This window comes from Ips typographus, linkage group LG12, assembly GCF_016097725.1.
Source record: "Ips typographus isolate SLU linkage group LG12, UJ_Ityp_2.0, whole genome shotgun sequence".
NCBI lineage: Eukaryota > Metazoa > Arthropoda > Insecta > Coleoptera > Curculionidae > Ips > Ips typographus.
Window position 1 is genome coordinate 1,614,281 of NC_138433.1, and position 11,299 is coordinate 1,625,579.

The 11,299-nt window shown below is 38.3% G+C and overlaps 2 protein-coding genes and 1 long non-coding RNA gene across 6 annotated transcripts; 1 reads left to right on the top strand and 2 right to left on the bottom strand.

The window, feature by feature from the left end:
- Positions 1 to 312: 312 nt before the first annotated feature.
- Positions 313 to 2,942, bottom strand: LOC145736415 (alpha-galactosidase MYORG-like). The gene is made up of 12 exons (XM_081990856.1): positions 2,816 to 2,942; positions 2,641 to 2,766; positions 2,423 to 2,587; positions 2,255 to 2,368; positions 2,051 to 2,196; positions 1,763 to 2,002; positions 1,554 to 1,710; positions 1,311 to 1,498; positions 1,024 to 1,256; positions 829 to 970; positions 615 to 777; positions 313 to 554 (listed from the first exon to the last, which is right to left on the bottom strand). The coding sequence occupies exons 1-12, from the start codon at positions 2,826 to 2,828 to the stop codon at positions 370 to 372; spliced, it is 1,872 nt and encodes a 623-aa protein (XP_081846982.1). The 5' UTR covers positions 2,829 to 2,942; the 3' UTR covers positions 313 to 369.
- Positions 2,940 to 10,761, bottom strand: Sytbeta (Synaptotagmin beta). Of its 3 annotated transcripts, XM_081990880.1 has the most exons (10): positions 10,623 to 10,761; positions 8,970 to 9,178; positions 6,153 to 6,377; positions 5,779 to 6,101; positions 5,515 to 5,732; positions 5,229 to 5,464; positions 4,977 to 5,172; positions 4,732 to 4,880; positions 4,518 to 4,672; positions 2,940 to 4,460 (listed from the first exon to the last, which is right to left on the bottom strand). In XM_081990880.1, the coding sequence occupies exons 2-10, from the start codon at positions 9,156 to 9,158 to the stop codon at positions 4,430 to 4,432; spliced, it is 1,722 nt and encodes a 573-aa protein (XP_081847006.1). In that variant the 5' UTR covers positions 9,159 to 9,178; positions 10,623 to 10,761; the 3' UTR covers positions 2,940 to 4,429. The 3 variants fall into 3 exon arrangements, with proteins under 3 accessions (XP_081847006.1, XP_081847007.1, XP_081847008.1); XM_081990881.1 differs by lacking the exons at positions 8,970 to 9,178; positions 10,623 to 10,761 and adding an exon at positions 8,472 to 8,625; XM_081990882.1 differs by lacking the exons at positions 8,970 to 9,178; positions 10,623 to 10,761 and adding an exon at positions 6,431 to 6,523.
- Positions 3,781 to 10,951, top strand: LOC145736449 (uncharacterized). Of its 2 annotated transcripts, XR_014179933.1 has the most exons (6): positions 3,781 to 3,921; positions 7,732 to 7,977; positions 8,623 to 8,901; positions 8,962 to 9,203; positions 10,364 to 10,485; positions 10,542 to 10,951. It is a non-coding gene; the product is annotated as an uncharacterized LOC145736449 (long non-coding RNA). The 2 variants fall into 2 exon arrangements; XR_014179934.1 differs by lacking the exon at positions 7,732 to 7,977 and having other exon boundaries at positions 3,788 to 3,921.
- The last annotated feature ends 348 nt before the right edge of the window (positions 10,952 to 11,299 follow it).

Genomic DNA, 11,299 nt, shown 5'->3' on the forward strand with positions numbered 1-11,299 from the left:
TTGAGAGGTTAAGAAACGGTTGAAAGTGCATCTAACCTCACTTTGAGACCAAATGTCATTGACAGTTTTCAAATGGCGTTTTTACCGAAAAACCATAGGAATTAACTAAAAAAAGTGTTCTTTTACGATTCGGTGCTCGGCGATAACCAGTTTACGTGCACCTGAAGTTAAAGCAAGGGTCTAGATAAGAATGTAAGTAGTTTATGAATGTCTGTTCGCTTTTAAGGTAATAGAGTGACTATTCACTGATTAGGGAAGGTGAGAGGTAACTTTTACCCAAGTTCCAATTTTACAAGAAATACTCAAACAGTAAAACAATCAACTTGAATTTTTAATTAATCATTGTTAACACAAGTACTGCATTTTTTATTAAACTTTAAGAAAATACGGTAACACTTCTAGTGGGGCATCGTAGACAAACTTGGTGGGTCCCTCGTAAATTATTTCTGGATTGTTGCCATCAACCCAGCTACCAGTTGGTAGGTACACGGTCCTGCTTACAGCGCCCTCCTCCATTACTGGAGCAACTAAAATGGTCTCTCCCAGAAGAAATTCTGAGAAAAAAAGAATAAAAAATCAGCACACAGTGTAGGTGGAGTAGTACAAATTACAACCATCGCTAGTTTGCAAAGCTTCAGTATCAGTGGGATCAATCCACCAAATGGGCGGGTTAGTTGGGGTGCGTGTATCGATGGTTGCCTGCATCGCTTCAATGATTTTAGGAGCGTATTTTTCGTGCAACTCGATCATTTTTCTCACTATTTCCGTGCCCCTTACCTACGTAAAAATAATTTCAACCACTGTGTATGATTGTTGGGGATTTATTACTTCAGGATCATCCTCAAAGTCCCACGGGAGGTAACTAAACTGCATTGAAGGCATAAAAACTGTGGCTTCAGCCCAACGAATAACGAGTTCTAGAGATGGTTGAGCTCGATAACCATTACCACCAATCATGTCCGGAAGAATGCTAATTGGTTACTCGATTATCATGGGATTTAAGTGGATAAAAAAGACACTCACAAACTGTATCCAACCATGTTAAGTTGAAGGAGAGTGGTAACTAAGCTTTGCAGACCATCATCCAGTCCCCACACTGAATCTTTATCAATCATTCTGAGGTAGAAGGTGTAGTTCTGAGTCCTGTAAGCTGATCGAACTTCTGTTAAACTGCCAAACTCTGAGACAGTGTTGATGTAGGCTTGAGTCAGGATGTTGGGTATCAGCTCTTGATCTACAGTTTCGTAGACTCCAGGCTGAAATCCACTTTTTTGGCAACACTGGGGTGTGGAAAACGAGTTGTTTCTTACTTGAGCAACGTAATCAACCTCTCCAGCATCAAATTTGAACCCGTCCACTCCAGGATTTTCAGTAAAACCCCTCAATCTGTTAGAATACCATTCTCTGGCTTCCAGTTTGGTGAAATCAATTTGACGCGCATCGTCACTTTCCCACCACACTGTTGTCATGTTTCCTATATTGTTTTTGACGAAATAACCTGGAAAATAAGGGTTTACACCATTTTTTTAAGGTTGCAAAAGGTTCACACAAACCTTTTTCCTCTCCCTCCAGAATTAACTCGGTACAATCTGGATTGATGAAAGGAGCAGCCCAAATAGTGACAGTGTGTCCACGCTCCTTCAAATCAGCAATAACTTCACTGATATTGCTAAACTTATCTTCGATAAACTTTCTAGAGCCAAAACAGGTCTACAAATCAAATTTCAGAATGATTGTTATAAATATGGTAGTTTGGCCCCACCTCCCATTGCTCATCAATTTCAATTTGCCCACCAAAACCGTGATCCTCGATTTCGTAAGCAAATTCTCGCACTACGGTGTCGTTGATGTATTTCTTGTACTTAGCCCACGTGGTCCAGATGGGGTTTACTATCATAATTTCGTTGGGCAACTCTTTAGGGTAGCCCAAGTAAACGGTGGCTGCGTATTTATGGGCTACTACCGGATCTTCGAAAGCCAAAAGATGGTATTTGTGGTAGAGCTGAAATTTTATGATAATAAGTCTTTTCTTGACCAATTAAAAATGTACCCTTGTTCTATTATAGTACGGTCCTGTAACTTTAGCCAACAGACACAACTGTCCTTCTGTCTGGACGTTTTGATCAATGTAGAGTGGAGACCTTTCGTCGATATAGAGAACAACCCCATTAGAGCTTAGCCAGTACCTTTCAGGAACTGCAATCCCTCATTAATATAGGGTGATTTAAAAAAATTGACAAATCAGTTGACATACCAGCAAAATTCAAATTTTTCCTCACTATATACGGGTCATCTCCACTTAGTTGCAGCTTTTCGATTGGCCACTCTTGCTGGTAGATTTCTGGACCCCCGAACCAGTTCAGTTTTCCTGTAACAACCCTGACGACGGTTAAATAACTCACTAGAGGTTTTTAGAACAAACCAGTTTGCAAGTCGTAGCAGTCTGTCACCGTTTGGCCAGGATCAGGTGATTCCCATTCAATTGTATACCCATAATCCACTTCGGTTATGCTTAAACTCACCAAATCGTAGCTGTCCGTAAAGTCAATTCCTATACCGAGTGTACCGCTAAGTTTGGCCACCCCACCTATATACAGAGAGTGTGAATTAAAACAAAGACTTTAAATTCTTTTTACCTACCTTGATATAAAGTGACTTGTACCCCATTATTAGTGTAGTCAACTTCCAAATCTGCTTCCCCAAGTGTAAGTACGCAATTGGGGTGGTTGAGGTATAGAGTGACCACCAGCAACCAGCTGTACTTACCTGATGGAATCATTATAAAGTTATGACCCAAAAAAAGCCAGCAACTTACCAAACATATGCATTTTGTTAAGCCAACAACTGAGTAATCTTCCATAGAACACTTAAGTGGTGTGACACTCAAAACTTTACTGATAAAAATGTCCAAAACACTAGTGGACTTCTCCAAAACAAAACAATTTCAAGTGGTTTTTATTTCCAATTAAAATATATAATATTATATAATATTACCACATAAAATACATATATTTCTGTTCTTTTTTCATTTATAAAACAAAATACATTTTACAGTATAATTTGATTAGGAAAAAATGTACAATCATCAGAGAGGACTTGTAAACATAACAAAAAAATTGTTCTCCGTAAAAATATCGTTGCGCAACTTTGTGACAGAAAGCAGAGAGCAATTATTATCATAAGAACAGTTTCATTTATATAGGCTCGATTTTTTTGTTTCGCATCATATAAAATTCGGATTACAATAATAGTCACACACCTTAAAAATAACAGGATGAGCTACAGTATTCATGGTCTTGAATTTTTGAGAAAAACAATGATTTTTCCTGAATTTCCTACACTATTTATAACTCTATTTGGAAAACGATATGGATACCAAGATACATAGATAATTTGATTACTCTGGTGTAGTTTTTATATAATATACTCTCTATATAACATTCATAACAGTCCATGTAAACATTAAACATTTAACACTCTTATATAAATATATAATTTATATGTTTATCGTGATATTTATTAAGCGTTTTTTGTTGTAATGTGTACTTTTTTAACTTATAAACTGATCATAAGAGGATGATAACACTTGTGAAGGAAACTCTATTAGGTACCAAAAAAAAATAAATTTTACAAAAATTCAAATTAAAACGTGTTCACTGATTGGCTATGTGCGCCAGAATCAAATGCGGCACAAGCCGGCAACTCCGCACTTAATTGACGTTTGCGCTTTTTAATTTGATCTTTGACACTTCAACAACATAACCCTAAAAATTGTTAATTGCAGATTGTTTGCTTTGAATTTCTGTGCCGTTTGTTTTTTAAAATAAATAATTTTGTGTTCTATTGTGTGTAAAGTGCTGATAATCGGCTGGCTTACGATACAAATCCTAATGGTTTTGTTAGAAGGATCATTTTACTTAAGTAAGTACTTACGTTGCTTTGAAAATGTAATTAATTACAATCAGGTGCTAAATGATATAAATTCGCTATTTAGACTTAAAATTTCGAACACTTCAATTTTGTATACAAATATAAAATGTTTGTATTTGCCATTCCAACGCAGTGGACAAATTTACGCAAATACTAGCATATGTGGACTTACTCCTAAATAACAAAACAAATATTTTCATGTAGTGTGTCATGTGACCTTAAAACAACTCGCAGTGTTTAGGTCACGTGCTTTGAGTTGCGCGGTCATTTGTGGGAGTTATCCGACGATCTTCGCTATTTTAAATATGCCTAGTCGTGGGAAGTCCCCAAATGCAGACTAATTCATCAAAATAAGAAAAATGATTGTCGTTTTAAAGTTACCACGTATCAGTAATCGGAAGTCCCGCGTAACCAAACATGTTCGTTAATACGGCAATAAAACTACAGAAGAAACAAATTTGGCACTCAATAAAACGGGACAGCAAAACTGCTTCAAAGTTTACTTAGGGTGTCCATTTTCCGAATGAGCCCTACAAAAACGGTTCTGTACACTTAACCGGGTGTTAACCAGATAAGTGCCAACCTACCTTAGCGTGTGCCAACAGAACACTGTTTTCCTGGGACTTTGGATCATATCAGTCCAGTGGTCCTTCCCAGATCCCGACGATTTAGGGCCTAACGTGCAACTGCCTAATAAGGGATTAGTGCCCATGATGTCGTTGCCTTGATCGTAAACGCAAATCTATTAAACAATTATTGATTGAATTATTTAAGCTAATAAGAGAGTTTATTTAGGTTAACCTCAAATTCGCAGTTTTGCATAGTGGAGGAGTTCATGTTGAACATGAGAGCCTCATTCCAAGATGGGTTGCACGTGCCTTTTTTGCACGTGGATTTTTTTTTCTTCGTTCTTTTTCCGTTGACGGTTATGTAGACTTTAACGAAGGGATCTGTAAGAAAATTTTATGGAAACTCCTGACTTATGGTGAATGCGTCGTTAACATAACATTACATTTTACAGTTTGAACTGAACAACTGAAACTTACCAATGCAGTCTTTTCCGGCTGGAATAAATAAATTCCTGGCCTTGACTAGACTCAAAGTTAGCCTTTCCGCAGAAGGCAAATACATGAGTGAGAGCAAAATCTCCTGCAACTCTTCCGGTGGTTTCTTGTTTTTAGTGATTTCGCCCCAAATTTCCATACTCTGGGCGCAATCAAAGTCCCTTAAAGGCATCGAGACCTGTTTTAAAGCGACAAAATCAAATTTCCCGCTTAACTTAAATAGTTTTCAGTCACCTCTCCGATGATGTCATTTCTGGAGTATTTGTCGTAGTCGAACACCTGGAGTAGCAAAATTTCAGAGGGCAATTCGTCGTGAGAGACTGGGAATTTGAAAATATCGTTAAACACTGGATTGGGATCGTTTCTGTGGATGTTGGTCTGACGTTTCCGGGTGTCCACGTCCGGTACCAGAAGCACCCGCACGTAAGGGTCGTTGAAACCACCTTGATCACTTCCAGGCAAATCGTGGGCTGTGCAACAATTAATTTACACGAGAATCAAGCAGGGATGACAAACTTACCTTCGATTAGGTGCACGACCAAGTCAGATCGGTCAAAATCGTAGCTTAGTCGAAAGTGTAACCGGCCAAGACTTCCACCTTTATGGGCGTCCCCTATAAATAACGGACCTTCCTTTTTGAGGTATAAATCGGGCTGAATTGCTCCTAAAGGACTTGCAGGAGGGGCGGTTTCTGGAGGCACTCCACGAGATGGCGGTATTAGTAACGGTGACAAACATCTACAGAAAGTTTATAACGAAAATGAACGATTATCACCAACTGTACCTGGCAAATGTGGTGTTTCTTGGACTGGCCGGTACTGGAGAGTTGCACGAACTTCCGGAACCGCCAGTTAACGACGCCAAACTCGATTGAGATGGTGACGGTGTCCGGATATCGGAACCTGAGGCGGTTCCAATATGGCTGAACCCTGGCGATGAGGAACGAATATCTAACGAGGCGGCCCGATGTGGAGATGGTGATCTGCTCGAACCTCTATGCAGAGGATAACTGGACGTGTGGGTGGCCTCGTGATGGAAATGAGCTTGTTGCGCCTTACCATCCGGCGCAAAAGTACGTATTTGTGGTGAGGAACCTCTATGACTTCCCTATACAACTCAAAGTGTAAGTGTTTACAATTTTTTACCAACCAAACTCACAGGTTTTGAGGTGCTACTGTCCAAACTGCTCTGACTGGACGCACTGGGAGTTCGGCATAAAAGTGGAGGCCCACCAGGATACGAACGGGATTGGTGTTGTAAGGCGTGAGGTCCCATCGAGGAAGAGCACAAATCCAACGGGTTCTTGATTATATCCGTCGACATTGATTGGGAGGAATTTTGAGGCGGTTGCACGTTTAACTGCTCTTTTGATACTTTGAAATCCTGTTAACAAATCTTAATTATACTGTCCTGTAACGTGCGAATCCTTATACTACAGGAAGTTTCCTCTTCAGAATACGCAGCCATACAAATTATTTACTAAATAATTATAGTTCAGTTAGTTTCAGTTTAAGGGAGCTTTTTGTTGAATTCGTTCTCCCGAATGATTTTAGAGCCTCTCGTATTTTTTTCCTGTCGTTAATCATCTTGTTTCGTACTGAAATATCAAGTGAATGCTGGTTTGCAACTGTATACCTCTATGGTAGAGCAGATTTCTCTAAAAAAATCTAATTTTTGGCTCATTTTGTCAAAATATCTTGAAATATCTCAGAAACTGCACTTTTTCTGTATTTCACTAATTTTATGTTTTGCTTTTTGTTAGTTTTACAGGTCTCTGATTTGTGATAACAAAAATGTATGTAATCCATGGAGTTACTTCAAGAATCCAGCTTCACCATAAAAATTGTTGTTATAAATAATTAGTATTTAAATTTTAGCAACCTTGCCAATCAAAGAAGCAAAGCTTTGTTGTTAAATTGACAATTTTCCTAAATGAGAGAAAAAAGTAGCAATGTTGCCAAACTGACCATTTTCCTTATTTATTGCCATAGTGTACAATATGACATTATGAAATTCCTTGTTTAGATTATCAAATATCAATTAACAACAGTGATACAATATAATTGGAAAGTGGAATTTAAATTGAAAATATCTATCGAGGGTGGTCCAGGTTTAAATGTCAATAATGTTGTCACCCCTTAGAGCCCATAAAAAAATAAATTGACATTTGCATTATGTTATTTTTCTTAAAAATGCTTTCTAAGTCAAAGTTTCTTCACCATAAAATTACATAGTGTTTGACACTCGTTGCTTTGATCCTAAATTACTCCCCTATTTGAGAAATTACGTCAAAATGTCATAGAAAACAAAAGATAGAGCAGATTTTAAGCTTTCCAAAAATATCCCACATGAGTTGGTTGATGAGTCTGGCCTAGGAAGGTTCTAATAACAAAGTTATCCAAATAATTACAATCCAGTGGGTACATTTAGTCAGTTTGACAACACTGACGCAAAATTATGGCCTACTTAAAATTTTTAGAAGCGTTCTGTCTTTGTCATGCGCATGCAATCATGTATATGTGTCTCTGTCCGTTACACGGTTTTCCTATGGCCGGTTTTGGATTTACCACACCTGTATGTATAATGGGTGAATAATTTTTAATTAGGCATTACAGATATCTCAAACAAGGGGGGTGAAACTTCGATAAGCGGCCTTGCAACATGAAAAGCTCAAACTCTGCTTTCTCAGATTTACTCATTGGCTAACAACGTCGCAATTTTTTTTTTTTGGTTTTAGGGCCTGCAGCTGCCTGGACTATTCGGCAACGTCGCCATTGAAGTTGAAAGCTGCCAAAAATGTCAATAATTTTGACATTGACTTTGAAGGTTTTGTGTGGGGTTGTGTTTTGTTATTCAAATATTCAAAATAAAGAAAAAACTTTATCCTTCCCCTGTATTCAACAACTAGTCGGTATAGCCTGGCCATTAACGCAGAAGAACCAGGATTTAGGATTGTTTTTTAATCAAACAAGAAGCAAGTAGGGTAAGTTTTTATGAAAGATACCAACTGACTTCCAGTAGACCATTTTTTTTTAGTTCAGACTTGTTGAATTGTGTTCTAACTAGGTCTATTTTAAGAATAAACTATTCAGAATTTGTCTTGTGGTGCAACTTTGTTTATTGAGATGATAAGACTGATCTTTCATCAATCCTGAATGCAGAATGCTCTAGCAGTGAATTGTTAGTGTGTTTTGACTGTTTGAACTGCTTACAAATATGAAATAGGTGGGTTACGGTGCAAAAACCTCAGCCTAATTTACGTCCAAAAATAGTTTACCCGTTCGACACTAGATGGCACTGAGTTTTTTTTTAACATGGAACCCGCATTTCTTAACCTTGTGTGTCAAACCAAATCACGTGACCTTGTGAGTTTCAAGGCTTTGACTTGTTTGTCTTAAAAAATTGTAAACAATTAAAAACCAGTGACAAGAGATGAGTTATTATGTTTTTTGTAGGGTTAAGTGGATGATAAAATACCTCCAGGCTATTATTGCTACTGTTGCTTCCATTTCTGCTCCCTAAGGCCCGTTCCTTCGCCGCCCTCGTCCATCTTTCGACCGTTTTCTGAGTCAGCCAACAACTGGCCGGACTGAAACCCGACATTTCCTCAAACTGGTTCGGATTTTAGATTATTCCAGGATGGCGTGCCGCCATGTTTACAAATAAACTGAACCACGGTAAACACACACGGACAAAACGGGGAGAGAACGAGAACTTGGCTGAATACGCTACTAAAACACGGTGGCAGAAACGCGTCGACGCCAGGAAATGTACGTCATCGAGGGCCCCGTTAACGTCGATAACGTTCAACAGGTTACGCAGAGCAAAAAGGGACGTAAAGGGCACACACACAGGTTGCTCTTGCACCGATCGATCATCTTCGTTAACGACTTAATCAAATTTCAAGGTTGGATTACTTAAGCAAAGTTTGAAAACTCCTTTTCCTAATCCGTTTAAGTTTTATCAGAAACTTACCGTTCTGGGATAAGCTCCCACCGGTTTCTGGACCTTTTGCTCAACAGCGTGATACGGCAACCGATCAATGGAATTCCATTCTTTCGCCTGTCGCTTCAGGTTGTAGTAACGGTACACCACGATGGTCATGGCGATTAAGAGGGCCGCCCCCGTGCCCACCGCCGCCCCAAATACCGCTGAACCCACCATCAAAATGACGCCAAAACTCTCTGAAACCAATTATGTGCATTAAAGGTGAATTTTACTTGAACAGAACAGCCAATTGTTACTGTAAATTGTGTTAAAAAAGTTTTATTTTTTAACACAATACAAGCCAAAGTGTCTAGGTCTAGAACAATGTGTAAAATCTCCCTCATTTATTCACTAAAATACCATTAGAAAGAGGATTAAAAATACTACAAAATGAACCAAAATTGGCCTCTCTAGCTCTTCATGTTAACCGAGATATTGAATTTCAAAAAGTAGTAAAAAAACACCCGTAATTTCGACTTTATGATTTATAATCTTGTCTCGAAGCTGAAGAAAATCAATGGCAAAAAGTAGGGTTTTGCATTTTAAAACACTCCCTCATAAATATTCAGAGCGGCAGATAGTTTGGATGTTCTTATCAAGTTTCCATAGTCAACTAGAGAAAAGTCAAGGTCAATTTGATACGCCAATGACATTAACTAAGAAATTACGTACAGTAAACTATACAGGTGTGGTAAATTCAAAAGCCATATTCCATAGGAAAACCGTGTAACGGACAGAGAAACGTAGGTAATTGCATGCGCGAGAGAAAGACAGAAAACGAAAAAAATATCAAGTAGGCCATATTTTTAGCGCGCTGTTGACAAACGCCGTTAGTATTCAATACCCTCGACAAACTTACTTACGGCGTTTGGCAACAGCGCGCTAAAAATATGGCCTACTTGCTATTTTTTTCGTTTTCTGTTTTTCTACCGCGCATGCAATTACCTACGTTTCTCTGTCCGTTACACGGTTTTCCTATGGTCGCTTTTGGATTTACCACACCTGTATGCAAGGTCTGTTCTCAGAACGAATCTCCAACTAATAATCAGATGAATATGTCCAGCTATTGGTCATTATCCTTAAAATGTCACGTGAGCATTGAACCAATAAAAGCCAACAATTTTCAGTTGGAAACCAGTTTGAAATTGCCTCTACGAACAGACCTCTAATCTACTCCTGCAGACTGACAGCTGTCACTTTGACTAACTCACTTTTAGTTTTTTTGTTAATATCTGACACAGAGGATGATTTTATCTTTTCTCTTCTTTTCTTTATATGAAGTCTGTCAAAGTTAATTTATTAACATAGAAGGCAGGTTTGAGACGCCAGTGGATCAAATTTCAGCAGAGTGACACACATGTCATTTTGTTTTTCTGTTACAGGGTGATGATTACATATTGCACGAAAAAGCCAAGCAACTTGATTAAATCAACAATTTGCTAACAACAAAGCAGGTACGCCACTGTTTGACTTTACCCGAAAATGCGGACAACATTTCTGATTGGTAAACGTTAAATAAACAGTGGCGTAGCACAAGCGTACTAATAATTTCTATTCTAGCACCTAATTCTGGATAGCCAATGAAAGCGCATATGGACAAAAGTGGAAGCGTGTGGCACACCGAAACAAAGCAAAACCAACCTGATTAAGTGGAGCATAAACGTTCGCCGATGATTTTAGAGGGTAACAGCTGTTGTCGACAAAGGGGTGTTGTTTATTTGGACCTGGAGGAGTGTGGAGACGGTGGAGAAGCGCCACGCAATGCGCCCAATGAATGAATCGTCCTGTCCTTGCGGGGTTTGTCCAACTTTACGGTCGTATATTTTCGTTTCTGTTCGTTCGCACTTTTTTTTATCTCTTTATATAAACAGACGTAGGTAGATAGATTACCCTTTTGGTAATCAGCAGAAAAAAAATCTATAATTTTTGTTGTTTCGGCGCTTTTGTGTACTGCGACTCTGATTGAACACTACTAATACTGTAGAGTAATTTTTAGAGCTTCAAAGGACAATTTTGAGGTTTTTTTCTAAAAAAATTACTATAACGCATATTGGTGGAAAACCCCTTTTCATTGAGCTATAAAAATCAATATCGTGTGATTTTGTAGTGTTTTTTTATGTCAGTAGATAGGAAATTTAATGAGGATTCCAAAAATGTGCTTAAAACAGTCATTTTCTTACTACAAGTGGGTTTGACAAGCAATTTTGACCCTGACTGTCTTTTCAAACTGTGTTTCTGGCAGTTGAAACTTTGACACCACTTTTCTCTCTGACTTTACCTGATTTTGTAGTGTTTTTTTATGTCAGTAGATAGGAAAT